General features: G+C 39.7%; 1 protein-coding gene across 3 annotated transcripts in view; it reads right to left on the minus strand.

The window, feature by feature from the left end:
- Positions 1-23,294, minus strand: part of LOC124721352 (protein sickie) — a 242,547-nt gene that overhangs the window by 110,012 nt on the left and 109,241 nt on the right. For 2 of the 3 annotated variants that reach the window (XM_047246278.1, XM_047246276.1), the window contains 2 exons: positions 22,329-22,482; positions 19,825-19,851 (listed from right to left, as the gene is read on the minus strand). In XM_047246278.1, the coding sequence (XP_047102234.1) occupies positions 19,825-19,851; positions 22,329-22,482 (181 nt within the window). The remainder of the gene's footprint in view (positions 1-19,824; positions 19,852-22,328; positions 22,483-23,294) is intronic. The other variant, XM_047246277.1, reaches the window with a different exon arrangement.

Raw genomic sequence — 23,294 nt, forward strand, 5'->3', positions numbered from 1 at the left:
ATTTAGCCATGGGAATACTTGGCAAATATGCAAGTATTGTAACAACACTGGCACAATGCAATCTGAACGTTGCGAAAAACTGGTGTAGGATATGGGATCTAAGGGTGGGAAACTATTGTTGTACTGCTCACAAGGAAGCATATCCAGGACAGTCATTGGAATCTTAAGCTCTTTGATGAAATTTTACAAGTAGAGAGGGTAGTAAAGTATCTGGGGATAATGCTCGATGTGAAACTAACACGGACCCCTTACGTGAATAAAGGATGCATCTTCTTAGGTGAAAGGTGTGTCCGCTATGAGCAAATGTAGGGGGAAGAAAAGGGGGGGGGGGGTCGTAGACCCCAGAGCATGCACTGATTTTGCACCTCTGTAATAATACCTACGATAATTTATGGGGCTACAGTGTGGTGGGGAATGAAGAAGAGCAGAAGGTGACAGATAAGGAGCTCAAGAAGATGTACAGATTGGCCTGCCTAGTTATAAGGGATGGAATTAGCAGCACTCCCACTGGTGAGTTGGAGACCACACTGGCCACACCCCAATTACATCTTTGGGTTACAATGTAGGATGCAGCAGGAACATACAGAGTAAAAACTGGAAATTCTTATGGTTTTTAGAATCCTACACTAATATAATGAATGTAGAAAACATAGGAATGATCGGAGAAATTCCTGCTGAATATATAATAATTTCCAGCTGCTTCAATAAATCTCACAATGACACCTTAGGAATTAGGGAACAGTTGAAGAAAGAAACAAAGCACTGTTCGGGTGATTTAGTCTGTTTTACTGACAGGTAAAAAACAGACCAGGGTGCTGAGCCAGGGCATACAGAGTGCGGTCTCAACTGGAGACCACAATCTTTCTACAGAATCTGGCTACGGTATTCCAGGTGGAGGCATGCATTCACCTTCAGAATTTCCATGGGTGTTACAAGGATCACTGCATGTACATTCATTTTTGAGAGCCAAGTAGCTCTGAAATCTGGATCAGCCTCTTCAATAAGATCAAAGATCATCGCATAATGCCACAAAACCTTCGTGACTCAGAGAGAAAGCAATGAAGTAAACATTCTGTGGGTCCCTGGTCATGAAGGAATTAGTGGTAATGAACAAGCTGATAAGTTGGCCAGGGCAGGGGTGATGACTCCATTCGTTGGGCCGGGACCTGTTTTAATCATCACTAGGCCATGGTAAAATCTAAACTACATACCTGGATCAGGAGTTAGCATGTAAAATATTGGACTGAAACCCAAAAACAAAAGTATGGCAAACTAATGATGCTGAAAACTGTGTTTTAAGAGAAGTTCTGTAATCATGGGCTCGAACAGGGGGTACATTAAACTCACGGTAGGTCTAATGACTGGCCATGAGAACTTCAGGAAACACCTGCACACAATGGGTATAGACAAAAAAAGGCGCTAAGTGCAGACTACGCGGTACAGGGAATGAAACTGTACCACATTTAATCTTCCAGTGTGAAGCACTGGAAGCCAAAAGACACAAAATACACTGAAGGGAAAAAAATCGCAACACCAAAAAACAATAAATGTACAGTAATGAAATTTTGGGAATACAGTCGTCTATCTACACATTTAAGTGAGTAACTGCAAGATCACAGGTTAACGTAAGTGCGAGATAAGGCACTGCAAATGCGAAGTGCTGGTACATTAATAACTAGTGTAACCTCCATAATGTTAAAGACGAACATGAATGCATTGTGTTGTACAGTTGCTGGATGTCAGTTTGTGGGATAGACATTCGTGCCTGTTGTACTCGGTCAGTCAATACATGGACGATTAGAGCTGTTTGTGGATGATGCTGGTGTTGTCATCTGATAATGTCCCATATGTGCTCAATTGGAGACAGATCTGGTGGTCGAGCAAGCCGAGGCGATACGTTAGACACTCCGTAGAGCACGTTGGGTTACAACAGCGGTATGTGGGTGAGCGTTATCCTGTCAGAAAACACCCCCCGGAATGCTGCTTGTGAATGGCAGCGCAACAGGTTGTATCACCAGACTAACATACAAATTTGCAGTCAATGTACGTGAGATAACTATGAGAGTGCTCCTGCCGTCATACAAAATCACACCCTAGATGAAACGAAATGATCGTACGGCAATGTTGGCCGGGAGGCCCCACGCGGGGGAAGTTCGACCGCCCTAGATGATAACTCCAAGTGTAGGTTCAGTGCGTCTAGCACAAAAGCAGGTTGGCTGCACGCCTCCAACTGGCCTTCTCCTAACCGACACTAGGACATCACTTGCACCGAGACAGAACCAGATTTCATCAGAAAACACAATAGACCTCCAGCCTGCTCTCCAATGAGCTCTTGCTTGACACCACTGAAGTCAGAAACGTTGGTGTTTGGAGTCAGTGGACTACATGCTGAAGGATGTGTGTCTCAGAGATGTTCCTGAAGTAACCAATTTTTAACAGTTCATTGTGTCACTGTGGTACCAGCTGCTGCTGCAGACACATTACGATGCACCAGAGCCATACGCTGAACGCAATGGTCTTCCCTCTCATGCCACATCCTGAGCCCAGTCTTCTTGTGACCGTACATTCTCGTGACCACTGCTGCCAGCAATCACGTACAGTACCTACGTTCCTGCCAGTTCTTTCTGCAGTATCACACACGGAACATCCAGTTTCTTGTAGTCCTATTACACAGCCTCGCACAAACTCAGTGGTATGTTGATAATTGCCTCTCTGTCACCTTAAAGATATTCTCGACTGATACCAACTCACCACATCCGATCTCTAAGATAATCAATGCTCCCGACCATTACAGGGTGTATTTAAAGCAAATTTGATTTGCATCCTCGTAGTGATGCTCTTATTTGACTGGCATGAAATCTGAACAGACATCATCTTTCAGATGTGGAGACACACTTACCAACTTTTGTTTATGTCGCACCAACTCCTTGGTGTTGCGATTTTTTTCCACTGGTGTATCTGCGTCATTGATTTCTGAAGAAACTGTGCCTCTAACAGATATCTAGTCAAGGAGCTCCTACTACTCTTTATGGGTACTTGTTGGCTTTTCCAGAATGGCAAGGAGAGATGCCGCACAATAAACTCTAGTTTTGTCTCCTTGGTTAAATCGAAGCAAATCGAGTGAATCACACCACTTATACTTGAAATTTTTACAGAACTCCCAAATTTGCTATTTATTAAATTTGTTTAAAGACCAGTGCTGGAAGTTATTTTCAGATAGTGAACCGAACTACACTCTGTGCTCCAAACCCATTTGTTGCGTTCCACCATCTAAAGTGAGGCAGCCAACAAACCACGGATTGTTTTGAAGGGTGACCCACAGTTTAACAACGATTCTGAACCGTAGTGCAACTTGGCATTTTTCACATCGACAAACATTGCCAGGGGTGAAAGAAGTGATAAGTGATAGATCAAAAAACTAAAAATGACCAGGGAGCAAACCCACGACCACTGGATTAGTAGTCTGGCACTTTACCACTTCTCTATTGAAATGTAAGGTTGTATGCAACATTTGTATCGTATAGTGCATGTAAATGATAATTATTTGACAACTTTTATAATAGGCATACTAAACTCCAAGTTTGGTTCCTTCTCAGTTTACGGATGGATCGAACTACATAGTGCTGCATGTCAGAGATTACCTAGTACCATCATTACTCACTCACTCCTCTGTTTCATTTGAATACTTATCAAGGGAAAAGTAACATTTTCAACAAACTTTATGAGCAGATAAAAGTTCTTATGGCATTTAACATCCTTCTTCAGATTGCCTTAATGAGCATTACTAAAAAAAAAGAGGTCACAATGTCTTATGCAGGATCCTTATAGGGAAATTTTCCATAAAATCAAAGCAATCCATTCACACTCTCTACAAATGGTTCAAATATTTCTCTACTTCATATCGCTTGCTCCTCGATATTAATCTGAGATGACCAAGTCAAGAGGTTAATTACAAATGCTGTGGCACCAATTGCTCTCTTTTACTGTTAGCTGTGGACAAATCAGCAAACAATCCTGAGAGAGCTGCTCACTCTATTTGAGAGAGTATTTATATCATAGTGTCTCTCAAAGTTTTAGGTCAAAACCATAAAGATGGTAAAGGATTATAATCTAAGTATTTTGAGGCAATAAACTAATGGCTGAAAATTAATATAGTGTTTTTGCTAACTTAAACAACTTGTACCTTTTGGTGCAATAGTGTATTGTCTTGCTGAACAGTAACGACGAGCTCAAGTTATTGCTACAAAGGTTATATCAAAAACTGTTCAAGGTAACATCCACCGTTCTCAATGCATGCATTAAAACACACATACTCCATAGACAAAAGTGATCTCCGAGTTCAAAAATGTTTGGCTCCATTGCAAATATTTCTGCTCCACCAGTACTTACTTCCCACACTATATTCTCTGAAGTGTCCATATTATGCTTTAGAAGTCTTCTCCCATTAAACCCAGCAATATCTCATTGAATTCTACTGTGCAAATAAGTATTTGTTATTAACTTTAGCCAGTTCTCTGTGGCTTAAGTGAACCCAGGTCCTCATAAATTTGTATCCAAGGGCAAACATTGCTTCCAATTGGCATCACCCCCATTGGGAAACTTTTGCATGTACATTCATTAGGCTTTCCTGAAATTACATCCTGCAGCAACATACACAAAATAAATGACTACAAGTTCCTGTAGCATAATTCTCCATCATTGACACTCAGTCATGAACTGTAAACAGTTGTAAACCCAACTGCAAGAACATCAGAGATGAGTATGAAATTTTTTTTCACGTGGTTTGTTATGAAAGATTAGCAATTTACAAATACATGTCTGAAATGCATTCCTCATTCAACATCTGACACTGCATTAAATATTAATTTCTGACCATTGGTTTCTTATCTCAAAACATAGTTCAGGATAGCACCTGTATAATTTTGACTCTACTGGTTTTACCTTTGTTCCTCACGAATGCTTACCATCAAACGTAACGTCCTGCACTTCATGTGTTAAGGATGTTTTCAAACAGTTATATTAATAATAGGTTACTTCATATAATTAATATATTTTTTATACGATGATGTTGTGCTACATTATCAAATACACTTTTTGAAATCTAGAAAGGCACATTATGGCTGTTCACCTGTGGATATGATAGGACTGGGTTGTCTGTCAAGTTTATGACTGAATTAACTATATACATTTGCCTTTGCCTGGAATAAAAATAAAAAGGATTCCAATGGACTTTCAACTGATCTTCCAAGACTTTTGCAGCCTCTGACAATTGCAATTTCACTGGCATACCATAAAATTTTATTTCTTCTCTTTGATCTTTAATTCCATTTCAGATTGACCCATTGTTTCCTTTTCTGCTTGCCCAATGAACAAACTGAACAACACTGTGAAGAAATCACAAACCTGTCTCATGCTCTTTCCACTAGCTGCCTCCCTTTCATTTTCTTTAACTCTTATGTTTGCAGTTAAGTACATGAAAAAGTTGTGCATAACCTTCGACTCCCTGTATTTTATCTCTGCTACCTCCAGAGTTTCAACGTCAGCACTGTCAAAAGCCATCTCTATTTTCTCAAATGCTATAAATGTAATTCCGCCTTCCTTCAGACTATCTACTAAGAAAAGTCTTAGAGTCAGTACTGCTTTCATGTTCCTACATTTCTCCTGAACCCAAACCGATCATCCCCGAGGTTGGCTTCGCTCAGTCTTTCCATTCTTCTCTAAATAAGACATGTCGATATACTGCAATCATGTCTATTAAACTGATGCTTAATTAATACTTCTACCTGACAGCATCTGCCTTCTGAGGAACTGGAATTAAAATTCTTCTCGATGTCTGAGGGTACTTTGACTGTCTCATATATCTTGCACAACTAGGGGACAGTTTTATCATGGTATATTCTCCCAAAGATATGGTAGGATGTCAATGTAACTTTGTACACACACACACACACACACACACACACCGACAGACAGGTAAATGATTAGAGCTGCAATTCTCTGTGACAGGCAGAAACGGCCACTACTATACATTTCTGTTGCTTGTGTTTAGTGTTGTCACCAGGCCTGGTAGGGTATATAAGGGGTATGAACAGCATCCAGTGTTCCATGATCACTGAAGGACATAGAGATGCCATGTACTTGTGTGATGCAGCACCTGACAGAGTTTGAAAGGGGCTCTCCATTTGGCTGTTTGGTTGAACTGATGTTGGACTACATGGGAATGCGAGGGCAGGCATACTTGTCAAGGTTCTGGTCAACAATGCCGGATCAGAAGGAGAATCACCATATTATGCACCAAGCAAATCATAATCCAATCACATTGTATCTGCCATATAAGAACAAGTAATGGACTTCCCTGAAACATTCTGTATCATACCACACCACTGGCTAGAGGCTAGCAGTAGCCAGACTAGGGAATTACCGTACCATGTGTAGGCTGCTGGTAACACCACACACAAATGCCTGTGTTTTGAGTGGTGCCATGACTTAAAAACATGGACTGCTGATGAATGGTGTCACATTGTGTTCAGTCATGAATGACAGTACTGCATATCCCCGATTACCATTGTCAGCACTTATACTGGTGACAACGGATTAGGTCCTATTCTTTCAATGTTTTCAAGAGGCTCAGTGGTATTACCCCTGTCATCATGGTGTGTGGAGCCATCGCATATGACTTCAGGTCATGGCTGGTAGTAATTGAGGTAACTCTGATGGTACAATGGTACATCACAGGTATCTTGTCATTCATGTGTTACTTTTCATGTGACAGTATCATACTTCCAATTTTCAAGAGGACAATGCTCCTCCACACGTGTCTATGACCTGTCGGCATGATGCTGAGGAACTCCAACGGCCAGTGAGATCCCCAGATATGTCTCCCATAGAACACATGTGGGATCTGCTCTGACATCATCCAATGCCAGTATGTATCCAGGATATCAAGGACCAGTTACAACAATTGTAGGCCAGCATGCTTCAGCAGAGGCTCTACCTGCTTTATGAACTCCTTCCCAATTGTATTAGCCAAGTTCTTTGTAAATTTATTTGCTTTTTTAATCCCTGAAATATCACCACTTCCCCTCTCACCATGTGAAGTTTCATTTCATTTTGTTTTGTTTCATTTCATTTCCTCCTCCCCTTCCGGGTGCTTACTTTTTTTGCCACACAGTGTAATTATGGGGGAATGTCAACTACGAGGGTTGGAATTTTAATAGTGGCAACTATTAATTTACAGCTCGTACAAAATGGATACATGTTTCAAAGTTTTACTGACCTTCAAAGTAGTCATCAGCAATGTGCATAATCTGTTACCAGTGAAGTAGAAGTCATAGGACACTCTTAGCAGTGCCGGTTGTGTTGACAGTCCGAGCAGCGCGGTCTACTGCCCGACAAATTTGTAGCAGTTCTGAAATGAATACCTTGAAGTGTTTCCTTCAGTTTAGAAATTGAGTTGAACTCACGAGGGCTTAGGTTGGTTGGTCGGTTTTTTGGGGGAAGAGACCAAACAGCGAGGTCATCAGTCTCATCGGATTAGGGAAGGACAGGGAAGGAAGTCGGCCGTGCCCTTTCAGAGGAACCATCCCAGCATTTGCCTGGATCGATTTAGGGAAATCACGGAAAACCTAAATCAGGATGGCCGGACGCGGGATTGAACCGTCGTCCTCCCGAATGCGAGTCCAGTGTGCTAACCACTGCACCACCTCGCTCGGTCACGAGGGCTTAATTCAGGGGAGTGCAGTAGATGGTATAGCACTTAGCAGCCCCATCAGTCAAACAAATCAGTAACAGCTTGCACTGTATGTGCTTGAGCACTGTCCTGCAAAATGATGGTCGGGTCCTGCAGAAAGTGTCATCACTTCTGTCTCTATGCTGTTCAATTTTGGAACACAACCTACGACCAGCTTAGAGACAGAAGTGATGACACTTTCTGCAGGACCTGACCATCATTTTGTAGGACAATGCTCAAGCACGTACAGTGCAAGCTGTTACTGATTAGTTTGACTGATGGGGCTGCAAGTGCTACACCACCTACTAAACTCCCCTGACTTAAGCCCTTGCAAGTTCAACTCTATTTCTAAACTGAGGGAAACACGTCACGGCATTTGCTTCAGTACTGCTACAAATTCGTCGGGCAATAGACCGCGCCGCTCGAACTGTCAACACAACTGGCACTGCTAAGATATCCTATGAGTTCCACATTGCTGGTAGCGGGTTATACACAATGCTGGTGACTACTTTGATGGTCGGTAAAACTTTGAAACACACATCTATTTTGTACGGGCTGTAAATAAATAGTTACCACTATTTAAGTTCCAACCCTTGTATTTTACATTCCTTCTTCTTCTTCTTTTTTTACTAAGATTTTTCAGTGCTTTGCACAGTTCTTCTCTCAGCATTATATTTCCCAACTTATATTCATCTACTTCCTCTTCTGTTTCCACGATATCATCTGCAAGTTTGTTTCATTTATACAGCGCTTCTATCATTTATACAGCCCTTCTATATATTCCTTTAAACCTTTCCTTCTTTGCTTAGTACTAGCTTGCCTCTGAGCTCCTGATATTCAAAGAGCTGCGTCTCTTTTTTTCCAAGGTCTCTTTAATTATTCTACATATGGAATCTATCTTTCCCATACTCATGTATTCATGTATGCTTCTACAGCTTCATATTTCTCTTCTAGTCATTCTTGTTTTGCCATTTTTCAGTTTCTGTCAATCTCATATTTTTTATGGCTGTATTATCTTTTGCCTCCTTCATTTGTTGCATTTTTATATTTCCTCCTGTCATCAGATAATTTCAATAACATGTGTTATTGAAGGTATTCTACTGGACTTTGTCCTTCAGCCTATTTGATCCTTTGTTGCCTTCAATATACCATCCCTCAAAGCTACAAATTCTTTTTCTACCATGTTCCTTTACCTTGTTTCAGTCAGACAGTGCCTAATGCTCCCCTTGAAAGTGTCGGCAACCTCTAAGTCTTTTAACTTATCCAGCTCCCATCTCTTTAACCTCCTACCTTTCAGAAATTTCTTCAATTTTAATCTGCAGTTCATAACCATTAAGTTATGGTCAGAGCCCACATCTGTGATTTGACATTCAGAATATTGTTTCAAAAACATTTGTCTTAACATTACGTAATGTATTTGAAACCATCTGATATCTATAAAGTTTCTTTCCTCTAGACAACCACATGTTAATAATGATTAAATTATGATCTGTGATAAAATCTAACAGGAGGCATCCTCTTTCATTCTTTTCCTCCAGTCTGTGTTTTCCTATTAATTTTTCTTCTCTCCTTCTTCCTACCAAATTTGAGTCCCCTATCACAACTGATTTTTCATCTCTCTGAATGATCTGAATAAATTCTTTTATGCCACCATCTTTCGGTCCCTTCATCATCTGTAGAAGTAGCAGGTATTTACACTACTTCTATTGTATACTATACAATTTTGGAAAACTGGTTTAGTATTTCTTTAAACTTTTATTTAATGAAAATGCCACACTATATTACCATAATGAAGCAATTTCTCTGACAATAATCTGAATTTTTTTAGTCAGCATGTTATCCGGCAGATTATGATGTGGGCCAACCTGCTGTCACAGGTAGTGGGTGCGCAAGCAAGCAAAGATTGTAAATTACAGTTTGTTTGTTTTTATTATTATTTGCTCTCTACACTGGTATGACCAAATGAAACCAAACCAAAACAAATTTTGTATTGATGGCAATATTGGAAGTATTTAAATATCTGGTTACATAGCCATATCTTCAAGTACACCGAAACCCACTCTACTCAATATTTACCTGAATACTTTCATTCTGACAATACTCAGACCACAATTACCAATTACTCTTTCATGAAACTAAAGTCAGTACACCGAATTTTATTAATGTTCAGTTGACAAAAGAAACTATTTCCATTGGATTTTCATTTCTTAAATGGAGTCACTTTGTCACATATACACTGGTGGGAAAAAAACACACAATATCAAGGAGGAGTTGTGTGACATACAAAAGTTGGTAGGTGTGTTTCTACAGCTGAAAGATGACGTCTATTCAATTTTCACATCAGTTGCAAAAGAATGGCGCTAGTAGCGCTACTACGGGATGCAAACCATGTTTGCTTTAAATACACACTACAACGATCATGAGAGTTAGTTAACTTTGAGACTGGATGTGGTGATTTGATATTAGTCAAGAATGCCTTAAAGCAACAAATATGCCTTTGTCAACATACCACCAAGTTTGAACGAGAAGCTGGATGTTCCTTCTGTGACATTGCAGAAAGACCTGGCAGGAACATAGCCACTGTACATGACTGCTGGAGCAGTGGTGGCAAGAATGTATGATCGCAAGAAGACTAGGCTCTGGATAGCCACGTGCGCTACCAAGAGGGAGGACCAGTGTGTTCGGCGTATGGCTTTGGTGCATAGTACTGCATCTGCAGCAGCAGCCTGAGCAGCAGCTGGCACCACAGTGGCACAACGAACTGTTAAAAATTGGTTACTTCAAGAACAGCTCTGAGCCAGACACCCTGTAGCATGCAGTCCACTGACCCCAAACTACCACTATTTGTGTCTTCAGTGGGGTCAGGAGAGCTCATTGGAGAACAGGGTGGAGATCTGTTGTGTTTTCTAATGAAATCAGGTTCTGCCTTGGTGCCAGTGATGTCCTTGTACTGGAGAAGGGCAGTTGACGACCTGCAACCAACCTGTCTGTGTGCTAGACACACTGGACCTACACCTGGAGTTATCATCTGAGATGCGATTTCAAGTGACAGTAGGAGCACTCTCACGGTTATTTCATGTACCCTGACTGCAAATTTGTACGTAAGTCTGGTGATTCGACCTGTTGTGCTGCAATCTAACACTTGCCCATATGCTGCTGTTGTAATCCAACATGTTCCACAGTGTGTTGACACTTTGCCTTGTCCTGCTCAATCATCAAATTTGTCTCCAATCAAACACATATGGGAATGATCAGACGATAACTCCACTTCACCCACAAAGAGAATTAACTGTCCCTGTTTTGAGTGACCAAGTTCAACAGGCATGGAACTCCATCCTGCAAACTGAAATCTGGCACCTGTAAAACTCAATGCATGCACATTTGCATGCTTGCATTCATTCAACATTCTGACAGTTACACTGGTTATTAATGTAGCAGCATGTCATGTTTGCAATGACTTATATAATGCTTAGGTTAGCCTGTGGTCTTGCAATGTTAATCACTTGAATGTGTCACCTAAACAAATGTATTCCCCAAATTTTGTTACTCTACATTAATTATTTTTTTGGTGTTGTGATTTTTTTCCGTCCTTGTATTTGTCTTGCACTATCCAAAATAACTTCTGAGTTCATGTACTAAATAGAGCCGGGGTATGAGAAGCACATTTATGAATCAAATAGATGCAAACTCTGCTACTCTTGGAGACAAAACAATACAGTCAACTGCATAACAGCTAGAATTACTGACAGTAAACATGCAGAAGCTCAAGACACACACTCAACAACAAAAGCAACAACAACACACAGGGGGTTGGGGGTAAGGGGGGAGAGGGGTGGGGAGGGGAGGGGAGGGGAGGGGGAGGGAAGGGGGAGGGGGGATAGGGATAGATAGAGAGAGAGAGAGAGAGAGAGAGAGAGAGAGAGAGAGAGAGAGAGAGAGAGAGAGCACACAGGTGTGGGCTTTCAAGGTATTTTCCTATTTGGAAATGGTTAAAATTAAGCACAATATTAATTATAGATGTTAGAAACAGCGGTGCATTGGTCAGTTCTACTGTCTTTAGCTACAAACAAACGTATTGCTTTAACAATGTAAAACAAGTGATTCTACACATTGTCAAACAGAGTAATTTGGAAAACAATGATCATATGGAAATATTTAGGTAGTATAAATCACACAGTTTAACATGCTGTTAGTAACAATGTCATGCGAGATTAAGCACACAGCAAAATTTGCAGAATAGTGCTACAGCTTTTAAGTTATGTAGTTTGAACTGTATCTCAGAGTGAGGCACTGATATAGACTATGTGAAAGTTCCTGGAGTGAAGATACAGAATGACGTGGTAAACCTAATGATGTGGTAAACCTAACGATGTAGTAAACCTAACTGGTTTTTGTTTAAACTGCAGCTTAATATGTTCCTCAAACAAAGCTGTACCAAACCAATACTTTACGATCCCTATCACAGCATCTTAAATCTGAAGGTTAAATGATGACACACAGTGTTGTACCAAACGCCAATGGCTACAAGGATTGCAATATTTAAAAATGTACAAAATGGGACATAACACTCAAAGTGGCTTAGTGAAGAAGGTAACAAACATACTTTTACCATTCACTCACATCCCTAAAACTAATTAACAAAAATCAATTTTTGTTATTTTGTTTCCCCATACACAAAAGTTCTGACAGCTATTGTACATTCCAGCATTATTCATGCAACTGAGTTATATTCACTGGTAATAAATGATTTGGAAGTTTACCATGTAATTTCCCTTGCAGGACAGTTGTTGAATGATGGCTCTGCTACTTCAATAGTTTCTTATAAAAATCAAACCCGCTTCATTAAAGCATCAAAGACAATAATGTCTGAGGTTTTTGACAGCTGATTATGGTATTCTTATTACCAATTCATATGCGCATTTCCATTACGTAATACATGCATAAAAATAAAACAAGAAGCCACCGACTAATACCGTGGTATACAAAAAGCTCACACATGTTAAGATCAGTGTGTGCCAATCAATGAACAGTATCATAAAACAGTCAAATACAAAGTGTAAGATTTATTATTTTCCATTTTGTAATCCTATTTTCTTGTGATGATGAATTTTGTATGTATATTTTCTTTTTAGACATATTAAATATTTTATTGTACTATTTAAACATGAAAATGTCAGCAGCTTGTGGTTAGCATTGCTGCTTCTCAACCTCAGGGCCCCAGTTTCGATTCCTGGGCAGGTCAGAGATTTTCTCCACTTGGGTCTGTGTGTGTGTGTGTGTGTGTGTGTGTGTGTGTGTGTGTGTGTGTGTGTGTGTGTGTGTGTGTGTTGTCCTCATCATCATTTTATCGCCATCAACATGTTAGTCACCAAAGAGGCATCAACTAATAATACGTGCACCAGGCGGCCAAATTCCCCAGAAGGGGGATCCGGCCACAAATGCCATATGCACATTTCAACACAAAAATTGAAAATAAAACTAAAAACCAAATACACGCAGGTGAAGTGGACCCATTTACCAATCTCTGAAGCAGTAGTAATTTAGTTAAGTTACGGCAAAGTAACAAAAGATAAAGATTGCTGGTCACCTCACACTGTTGTTTCACTGTAAGCTAAAGACAAAATAGCATAACTGAAATGTGGAATTGATCCCAATGCTACTTACGGTTCCAATTCCTTACCTAATGTGCCCTTACTGATATCACAAGTGACTTCTTCCCTTTCTTTCAAATTTTCCCCAATCCATCCCTTCTTGCCTGCTTCATTTTAGTTCAAGGCAAAGTAACATAAGTTTGAGATTTATTGTCCAAGGCAGTATTATGTCCTGCCAAACACATCACAACTGCAACTATATCAATAGCTGATAAATAGGTGCTCTTCAATTTAATGTAACATTTCACGCTCACGTACAAGAACATGGATTATTTCTGTTTCCAAGTAGGCTTCTTTTGAAATGTTAAAGATGCTGAATCATTTTGACAAAATACATTACAATGTGCAGTACCAATTTCATACAGAGTATACACCATGTGATCAAAAGTATACCCACCAAAAACACACATTTTTCATATTAGGTGCATTGTGTTGCCACTTACTGCCAAGTACTCTCCATATTAGTGACCTCAGTAGTCATTAGGCATCATGAGAGAGCAGAATGGGGTGCTCTGTGGAACTTAGGACGTCGAATGTGTTCAGGTGGTCGGGTGTCACTTGTGTCACACATCTGTACACAAGATTTCCACACTCCTAAACATCCCTAGGTCCACTGTTTCCGATGTGATAGTGAAGTGGAAAACTGAAGGGACACGTACAGCATAAAACCATACAGGTCTACCTTGTCCGTTGACTGACAGAGACCGCCGACAATTGAAGAGGGGTGTAATGTGTAATAGGCAGACATCTATCCAGACCATCGCACAGGAATTCCAAACTGCATCAAGATTCACTGCAAGTACTATCACAGTTAGGCAGGAGGTGATAAAACTTGGATTTCATGGTTGAGCAGCTGCTCAGAAGCCACACATCACGCCGGTAAATGCCAAAGACACCTCGCTTGGTATAAGGAGCGTAAATATTGGACAATTGAATACTGGAAAAATGTTGTGTGGAGTGATGAATCATGGTACACAATGTGGGGATCCGATGGCAGGGTGTGGGTCTGGCGAACGCCCAATGAACGTCATCTGGCAGCATGTGTAGCACCAACAGTAAAATTCTGAGGCGGTGGTGTTATGGTGTGGTTGTGTTTTTCATGAAGGGGACTTGCACCCCTTGTTGTTTTGCGTGGCACTATCACACCACACGCCTACATTGATGTTTTAGGCACCTTCTTGCTTCCCATGTTGAAGAGCAATTCAGGGACGGCAACTGCATCTTTCAACATGGTTGAGCACCTGTTCATAATGCACGGCCTGTGGCAGAGTGGCTACATGGCAATAACATCCCTGTAATGGAGTGTGGAGTGGCCTGCACAGAGTCTTGACCTGAATCCTTTAGAGCACCTTTGGGGTGTTTTGGAATGCCGACTTCGTGCCAGGCCTCACCGATCAACATCGATACCTTTCCTCAGTGCAGCACTCTGTGAAGAATGGGCTGCCATTCCCCAAGAAACCTTCCAGCATCCGACTGAACATATGCCTGTGAGGATGGAAGCTGTCATCAAGGCTAAGAGTGGGCCAACACCATATTGAATTCCACCATTACTGATGGAGGGTGCCACAAACTTGTAAGTCATTTTCAGCCAGGTGTCCAGTTACTTTTGATCACACAGTGTAGAACAGTACAGGTGACAGCCAACTAAACAAGCAAATAAATTATAGAAATAATAATACACTGACAGTCAGTGAAGGAAGGAAGGAAACAAATCTGCTTCGGAGTAAATATTCTCATAGCATAGCTGAAACAAGAAGTACTTGACACAAAAAAAGGAAGAATGTTGTGTATAAGTAATGAACTGGAATGATACCAACAAAAAGACGAGAGGGGGGGGGGAGGGAGGGAGGGAGGGAGGGAGATGTTTATTAGATGAGGGAGAGTAGGATCAGTCAAAGAATCTATAATTCTGACTTCTCAAATAATTAAGTATGATACATTTAAATTATAGCTGAAACAAATAACAACAGACCACAACAAAAACTAATCAATATCAAACTTTCATTCCAAAGATGAGAGTATTTCTTTTGTAGTTCTACTGTCACATATTACTGACTCAGCAACTATTCATGGATTACATCATTATTTCTTTGATCAAAATGCTCTGACATGTACAGAAAACTGTACTTTGGAAGTTAGAGTGACGTTATAAGCATGAAAAATCTGATGGAAAACATAAAACATGTTGTGGATTGGCAAGAGAGCCAACCCACTATGAGAGGAAGCTGAAAGGCACGCGTTTTAGCTCGCACAGGCTGGCGTGAGGTCTGGAACAGGTCAAGGAAATGAGACTAACAAAAAACGTACGTAGCTGCTGGAATACTTAACTTTAATCCATAATTGGTGAACATCGCTCTTGACGGTACATGTTTTACAGCATCTATAGTAACTGGTAATGGCGCCTTGCTAGGTCGTAGCAAATGACGTAGCTGAAGGCTATGCTAACTATCGTCTCGGCAAATGAGAGCGTATTTTGTCAGTGAACCATTGCTAGCAAAGTCGACTGTACAACTGGGGCGAGTGCTAGGAAGTCTCTCTAGACCTGCCGTGTGGCGGCGCTTGGTCTGCAATCACTGATAGTGGCGACATGCGGGTCCGACGTATACTACGGACCGAGGCCGATTTAAAGGCTACCACCTAGCAAGTGTGGTGTCTGGCGGTGACACCACACAACAGACAAAAATTAATGATTTACAGTTACGAGAGGTGACCCGATGTCACTGGTGTGTGTGTGTGTGTGTGTGTGTGTGTGTGTGTGTGTGTGTGTGTGTGTGTGTGTGTGCGGGGGGGGGGGGGGGGCGAGGGAGGGGGGTAAAAGAAAAACAGAAGCTGAAAGTTTCCTACTGCCATGCTCCTACATGGGCTTCACAAACCTGCTGCCCACATTTACACTCATCATCAATACAATTTTATAAAACTGTAAAATATGAGTACTTTTCATTGAGCTGTTTGCTCTGCTACGGGGTGACAGGTGAACAAAACTCATTGATGCCTCTGGGATTCAGGGGCAAATGATCAGTGAAGGAGGAAGCTAAATCTGCAATGGTTGCACCACAGGTTAGTCTGAAACAAGTTTCACTGATGGACATTTAGTTAAGCTCGGTCATAATGCTTGGCTTTATTCCAGATTGACATTGTGCAGCGATTAACAGATAACATGGTTTTCAAGTGCACTTGTACAAATAGTTTCACTTGGTCAGCAGAATATGGTTACAATCTATAGTCAAGTGCAAGGCATTATCACATGGCATGGGAAAAGGCAAAATCCTACGGTGGAGGGGAAAGGGGGGAAGGGGGGTAACATGTAGCTTAAGCAACTGTCATTTCGATTTCAATTTTAGGGTAATTACCTGAGAAGAATTATTACTGAAAATTTTGGGAGTGTGATAATGCAATGAGTGTGTTCTATCAAAACTTAAAGTATCTTGCTCTGTCAGAGATAGTAACATGAACTGTTAGAAGAGGAAAGATTATGTTTACTGGCCCTGCCAGAATTTGAGGTGTGAGCAGAGAAGTACAATAAGCAAAACATACAAACACGTGGTGGTGGGAGAGCCATGTGTGTAATTCTCATGCGGGTAGAAAATATCCAACAAATGCACTCAAGTGAACAGGAAGCTGAGTCCTGACACACAAATGCATGCGTGGATGTCCTGTTCATTCCAGTCATGTCCAGTGGTGTAAATAAAACACGAAAGCTAAAGTATTTCATGTAACCACATTAAAAACATTCATATTCTAATGTGAAACTTATTTTTGAAAACCATTACAAAATTATTGTTAATAAAACTTGTAACATAATATTGGTTAAAACACTAAAGCTGGCAGTCTTCATAAACACAGAAGAATAGGCACGAAATCTACAGTTGGTTGCTGACTTGCCAACAAGGACGTCACTGAGTTAAGCGACATCCAGGGTGAGAAGGAGGGTGGAAATTATCATGTTATAGAGCATCTTGAGGAGGAATGTTTACATCTGACATGAGGTCATAACAACCTAAAACTGTCCGCCTAGTACGTATTAGCATATTTCACACAGAAGTAATAATATGTGGAAACCCATTATAGAGATGGTTGTCTTCAAAAGCAGCATTTATTTGTATAAATGACTATGAAATAAATTAAAGCTGTTGTAATACAATGCCATGAACAGAAGGAAGGTTGCTATTAGAGTTACTATCATCAGGTTGTGATTATCATTAAGGCACTGCTCAGCATACTTTCCCATCCTATCAAACGTTGCGAACATGGGCCAACACGCCAACAATGAAAATCTTGCTAACCGTGCTAACGCTATATTACATGATCAATAATTTAATGCACAGTCTGCATTTTCTGCTGTTAATGATGAGAAAACATTTTATTGAGACAATGGACTTCTGTTGGGACCAACAAAAGTGAATGTAGAAAGTGGGAAAACTTAAAATTTGGGAACATAAAAATTGGGTTTTACTGTACATGGTTTTCCTGCCTTCTGTTGGCAGCATGTCCTTTAAGATGGCAGGCTGTTCCCAAGCCACCGAATAAAAGTTCTCTTCACTCTTCCAGGGCCATAAGCAAACATTGATGGGTCCATAAAAGAACCTAAGTCTAAAGGGAATATACAAGATGATCTGAACACCAAAGTAGGTCAGGCACAAAAATCTGCAGCTAGTAACCACTGTCTATGGATATAGAAGATGGCATCAACTACACACAAAACAAAAGTTGCCTTATTCGCCTCCACCTACTGGGATTTACTCATTACAGAAGCAGTCAAAACACAAACAGAAAAGAACTTATTCAACAGAGTCACTAGATTCCAGATTAGCAAAGTGTGGGAATCAGCTTTAGTGCCACTGACTGCAGGGAAACGAATTCAATGGGATTATACTGATGGGGGCTCGAAGTCAGGACAGTCAGGCCAGCACAAGCACAAGTTGGGGTCCACACAGCTTGAAGCTGGGCTTTCTTACAATCTGTGTGTGTGTGTGTGTGTGTGTGTGTGTGTGTGTGTGTGTGTGTGTGTGTGTGTGTGCGCGCGCGCGCAGTCCTTGGGTCATTTCTCTAGCAGGGGGCTCTGAATGTTAACGTCCCCCACTATAATGTTAACAGCCTTGTTTTCTGGCACCTGCTTTTCTCTAGTGAACCAATATATAAACTGGCGAGCCACTATGGCTCACCAGTCAGACCTGAAGATGAAGAGCAGCTGCCTCACTGAAATATTGTGCAGTTTCCAAGACATCATCTGCTGGAACACCCTTGAAAATTACAACCAGTATAAAACCTGCTGGTAGAAGCAAACTTAGTGGGAGGACACCTGAAGGTGATTTGCCAAATGCTTCATGTTTAGCAGTTCAAGGAGGACTTGTGGTCAGAGAAGCAGCAGGAACAATGCTGTAAAAGCATCCACATTCCCAACTAGGAACATAGAAAGAATTTGCACTCCAGTTATTAGGAAGAATGCAATACTTAAATTGAACACAATTAATAAAGAAATGAAGGAGTGGAAGGACTGACAACAGAGGCTTGGGGGAATATGACATATGAATATATGTGAGTAATATCAAAGGAATATATGTCAAAACTGAGAATATCAGGGTGAAAGAGGGATTGGGGGAGGAGGCAGGGGGCAAAGTGGCCAGGAAAGGTTAGCATAAGTTTCCTGTGTCAGTAATTCAAGACAGTTAAGTCTCAACATTATTTTCAAGAAATCCATGAGAATAATTATTGAAAGAGGACATATCATTCTTTGTACGTCATCCCAGTTATAATGCTGAAATACAGACCAGAACAGAAGGGAAAAAAAACATGAGTATTATCAAAAAATATACTGCTAAGCATTACCGAATATCAGTGGGATATGATTTATTCATACATGAAGTAATTCCAATGCTGGTGATACTGGTAGCAGACTAACTGACCCAGGTATAGGTGAGCTTAGAAATCAGTAATGCAGTTCTGAAATTATGAGACACTGAATATCTGTTTCATTAAATGTAAAGGGAGGGCAAAAACTGATAACAGTTGGTTCACTAAACAGGGAAGATTATAATGATGATAATAATGATGCTGATAATAATAATAATAATAATAATAATAATAATAGCAAAAATAAGGAACCTGTAAAAGAAAAGGATTTATGAAAAGCAGTCCGAGGGGGAAGGAGTATCACAAGAACCATAGGGCAACAATAAAGATTGATTCAAAATTACAAAAAAGAAAACAGTAATGAAAAAAAGATTCCATCCAAAAATAAAAACAGAAATGGGAAAATATGGAAACTATTATAATAGAAAGAGAAAAGCTTACAAAGAGCCTGTGTAAATAACAATCTGAAATTGTGATGCGGAATATTCAGCTGAGAAAAAGCTTACAAATGACAATCTGGTACCAGGAAGTTATGCCTAAACTGCAAATGAAATATCAAGCAGAGGGCCTTTTTAATGTGTGTGAATACTGTACCTTGGAAATGTCCGGTCCCTGAGATGGCTGCCAAGAGCACAAAACAAGAATATTTATCATGTCCCAGCAACGATATTACTGGATGAACTTTGATAACGTTGTAAATATAAATAGATTCAATTCATAAATTACTTTCTATAGCAAATGGAAACAGTTTAGCTGATCAATGCAGTTGATAAAATAATCTCTTCAGTCATCAGCAAAACAAAGGAATATTAGAATAATGTAAATAGTTTAAATTAAATTAGCAGAAAAGAGAAATGAATTTGATATACTGAGGTTATAAGCTATGGTTGCTTAACTTAATCTAACAGATATGTAGTGTGAAACATATTATTACCAGAACCACATAAACTGACATCAAGCAACTATTTATTAGAAGAGAAACCAAATGCATAACAGTAAGATTTACAATTCAATGATGAGAACACACATTTTCATTCAAACTGTTACTTTGTTCATGCAGACAGCCAGGTCATAGTTTGTATGGAACTGAAGTTTATGTACGGCAATTAAAAATTACCAAAGCTGAAGGAGTACAAATAAAAACTGTTAATTATAAAAAAGGATTTTAGTGTTATGGCTTTCAGATTTCAGAATTCACTGATATATAGTGTGAAAATGCTCTTTATCAACAACATTTATGAAATACACATTACAGAAACTGCAACGAGTATTAATACTCTAGGCAGCTATTGTAACATCTATTCTGATTCTGAAATCTAATAACATTTGATTAACTTTAATTCAATACTAACTTAACACTTCTTCAGCTTTTGTAGTGAGTGAAGAAACTTTAACATTAAGGTCACATCCCAACTAATGTTTCACAGCAATTACAAACTGAAAAATTAACAGACACATGCAAAAGATAAAAAAAAGACAAAGAACAACTGTGTTGGTATACATTGATCTATGGGTAGCAGCCAATACACTCCCAAATTTGAGCACAATAAATAATAGTAATTTTGTTTATTATGTGGATGAGGTGGCTTGAAGTCTCAGTAGGTCATGTGTCTGGACAGGACTTAAGATTCTGGAGCTATAATTTCTTTTGTTGTTCAATATGATAATCACCTCTAGCAATGTTCTTCAAACATGAGTGAAATGTGCTAGTTGACATAGCAGTTGTTGTTCGATATCTTGTTAAATGATAGGTCTAGGAGAGGTTTTCCCTAGGTTGCAGGATGGAAAGAATGAACTGCCCATTACGATAATTCTTTATAACATACCGCATCATTAAAACCACCCTATAGACTGATGATAGCTTTACATTTATATCTCTAATGAAATGTTATTTCCAAGCTGATGACACAAAACCTATTTAACAGAAGACATGAATGCCAAGAAGTATTTAAGCAACTGAAACCACCAATGACTTTAGACCAAAACAACTACTACAACTATTTCCTAGAAGTGTGTTGAAAGTTCTATGCCCCAGACAAGAAGTGAAGTGTTGGCAAATTAGAGAAAATAAAGTTGGACAAGACCAGTCAAAACCCAGATTTGATGCAAATAAATGAAGCTATGACTGTCATGTTGCACAACACTCTCATATCCCAAGGCTTCAGGAAATGTTATCTGTCATGGAGGATGGTCAAAATATAACTGCACTTCAAATGCCACTAAGGATCTGTGCAGCCACAGCTGTATTTTCACGATTTCTTCACAGTTCTGTACGATATTCTTCTTTAATATGTTATATACACTACTACTACTACTACTACTACTACTACTGCTGCTGCTGCTGCTATTCCATCCTTCACATTACAATTTGAGTGACACTGAGGATCTCAAGTCTTTTCTTGCCACTTAAATTCACCAAGTGGGACTCTCATTGTTTGTAAAAGGACACCCATGTTACTTTGAGTCACACAACACTAAATGGATTTTTTTCTGTTAGGCCATAAAGCACCAAGATATTCCATTCAAAGAAGTATTGAAGGTGAAAAAGAAATCACAACACAGTTGTGATAAAAACAAATATGAACTTCCTCAATGTATTGAGAAAAAATTACCTTTATATTTTTGCTATATAATCACTTTTTACAACTGCTTTCTGTTTAGACTGATCTGGAGGAGGAGGGGGGTGATATTAGTGTTCAACATTCTGTCAACAACAGAGCACAAGCTCGGATTAGGGAAGGACGGAGAAGGAAAGTAGTCGTACCCTTTTGGCGGCATTCACCTTAAGTGACATTTGTCTTAAGTGATTTAGGGAAATCATGGAAAACCTAAATTGGGATGGCCAGCTGCAGGTTTGAGCCATCATCCTCCCAAATATGAGTAGAGTGTGCTAACCACTGTGTTACCCCGCTCAGTTAAATTGATCCCAAATATGTACAATACTGTGAACCTTTTCCCCTTCTCATATTTTATCACTGTCTTGAAGACACTTTATATTCATAAACTTTGCCATAACTTCTGTAACATTTTGCTATGACACTCAGCAACAACAAGTATGAAGACAATATGAGATATTTCCTTACTGTGTTATTACTGACCTAATACTATTACTGCGGTTAAGGCGAGGCACAGGTGATGCTGTAGCATCACGCTGGTGCATTAATAAACGTGTGTGTGTGAGGCTGGCTCGGTGTTGCAGCTGTGCAGGCAGTGAACACAGAGATTCAACACTGTCGGCCTCCACAAGCCCAACTGAAAGACAAGAAAGCATGAGCAGCTAAACACAACACACAGAAAACAAACTGAGAAAAAATTTTTAAAAGTAGAAAACAGTATTGGCATTTAAACTCTTCAGTCTTTTCGCACAATATCAAAGCAATCAACTGCACATTAGATACAGTGGATTAAATTAAAATAATTAAAAAAAAATTTAATATACAAAGACATTGTTTTTTGAGCAAAAGACTGAGGTGATATGTTTTATTGTTTCAAATGAAGCAAGTTCCTGGGGTATGAATACTGAATATTTGTAATATGTACAGTGGTCAATTGATTCTGAGAGATATATCTTTCCACTAATTTCGTGTTCCTAGAAGATCCATTAGTTTTCATTCCATTAACGTTTTGAAATCCTTCCAGATACTGTACAATCATGCTAAGCGTGTCACCACGTTACAAATACAGGGGGTATACAGGGTGGCCCAAACTTTAAGTATTGAAATTATAAAGAGGATTGAGACTCTTAAACAGGAACTTAATTATAAAAAACAAATGGTAAAAAAATGAATATTCAGTTTTTATTGAAATAAACATGAACAGCATTCACCACAGAGCAACAACTTACATCTTACAAAGTGACAACTGTCAGTCTCAATACAGGAATTACAATGGCATATAAAATTTTGCCCAACTGGAATCTCTCTTTTGTATATTATACAATAAGACACACAGCTAGAACTCTACCAAGCAGTCCCACTTTAATTTCTATTTGTGTTTCATAAATCAGTAGTATATAGCAAACTAATAGGGGGGGGGGGGGGGGGAGGGGAGGGGGAACCACAAGT

Source organism: Schistocerca piceifrons, chromosome X (assembly GCF_021461385.2).
Source record: "Schistocerca piceifrons isolate TAMUIC-IGC-003096 chromosome X, iqSchPice1.1, whole genome shotgun sequence".
Lineage (NCBI taxonomy): Eukaryota > Metazoa > Arthropoda > Insecta > Orthoptera > Acrididae > Schistocerca > Schistocerca piceifrons.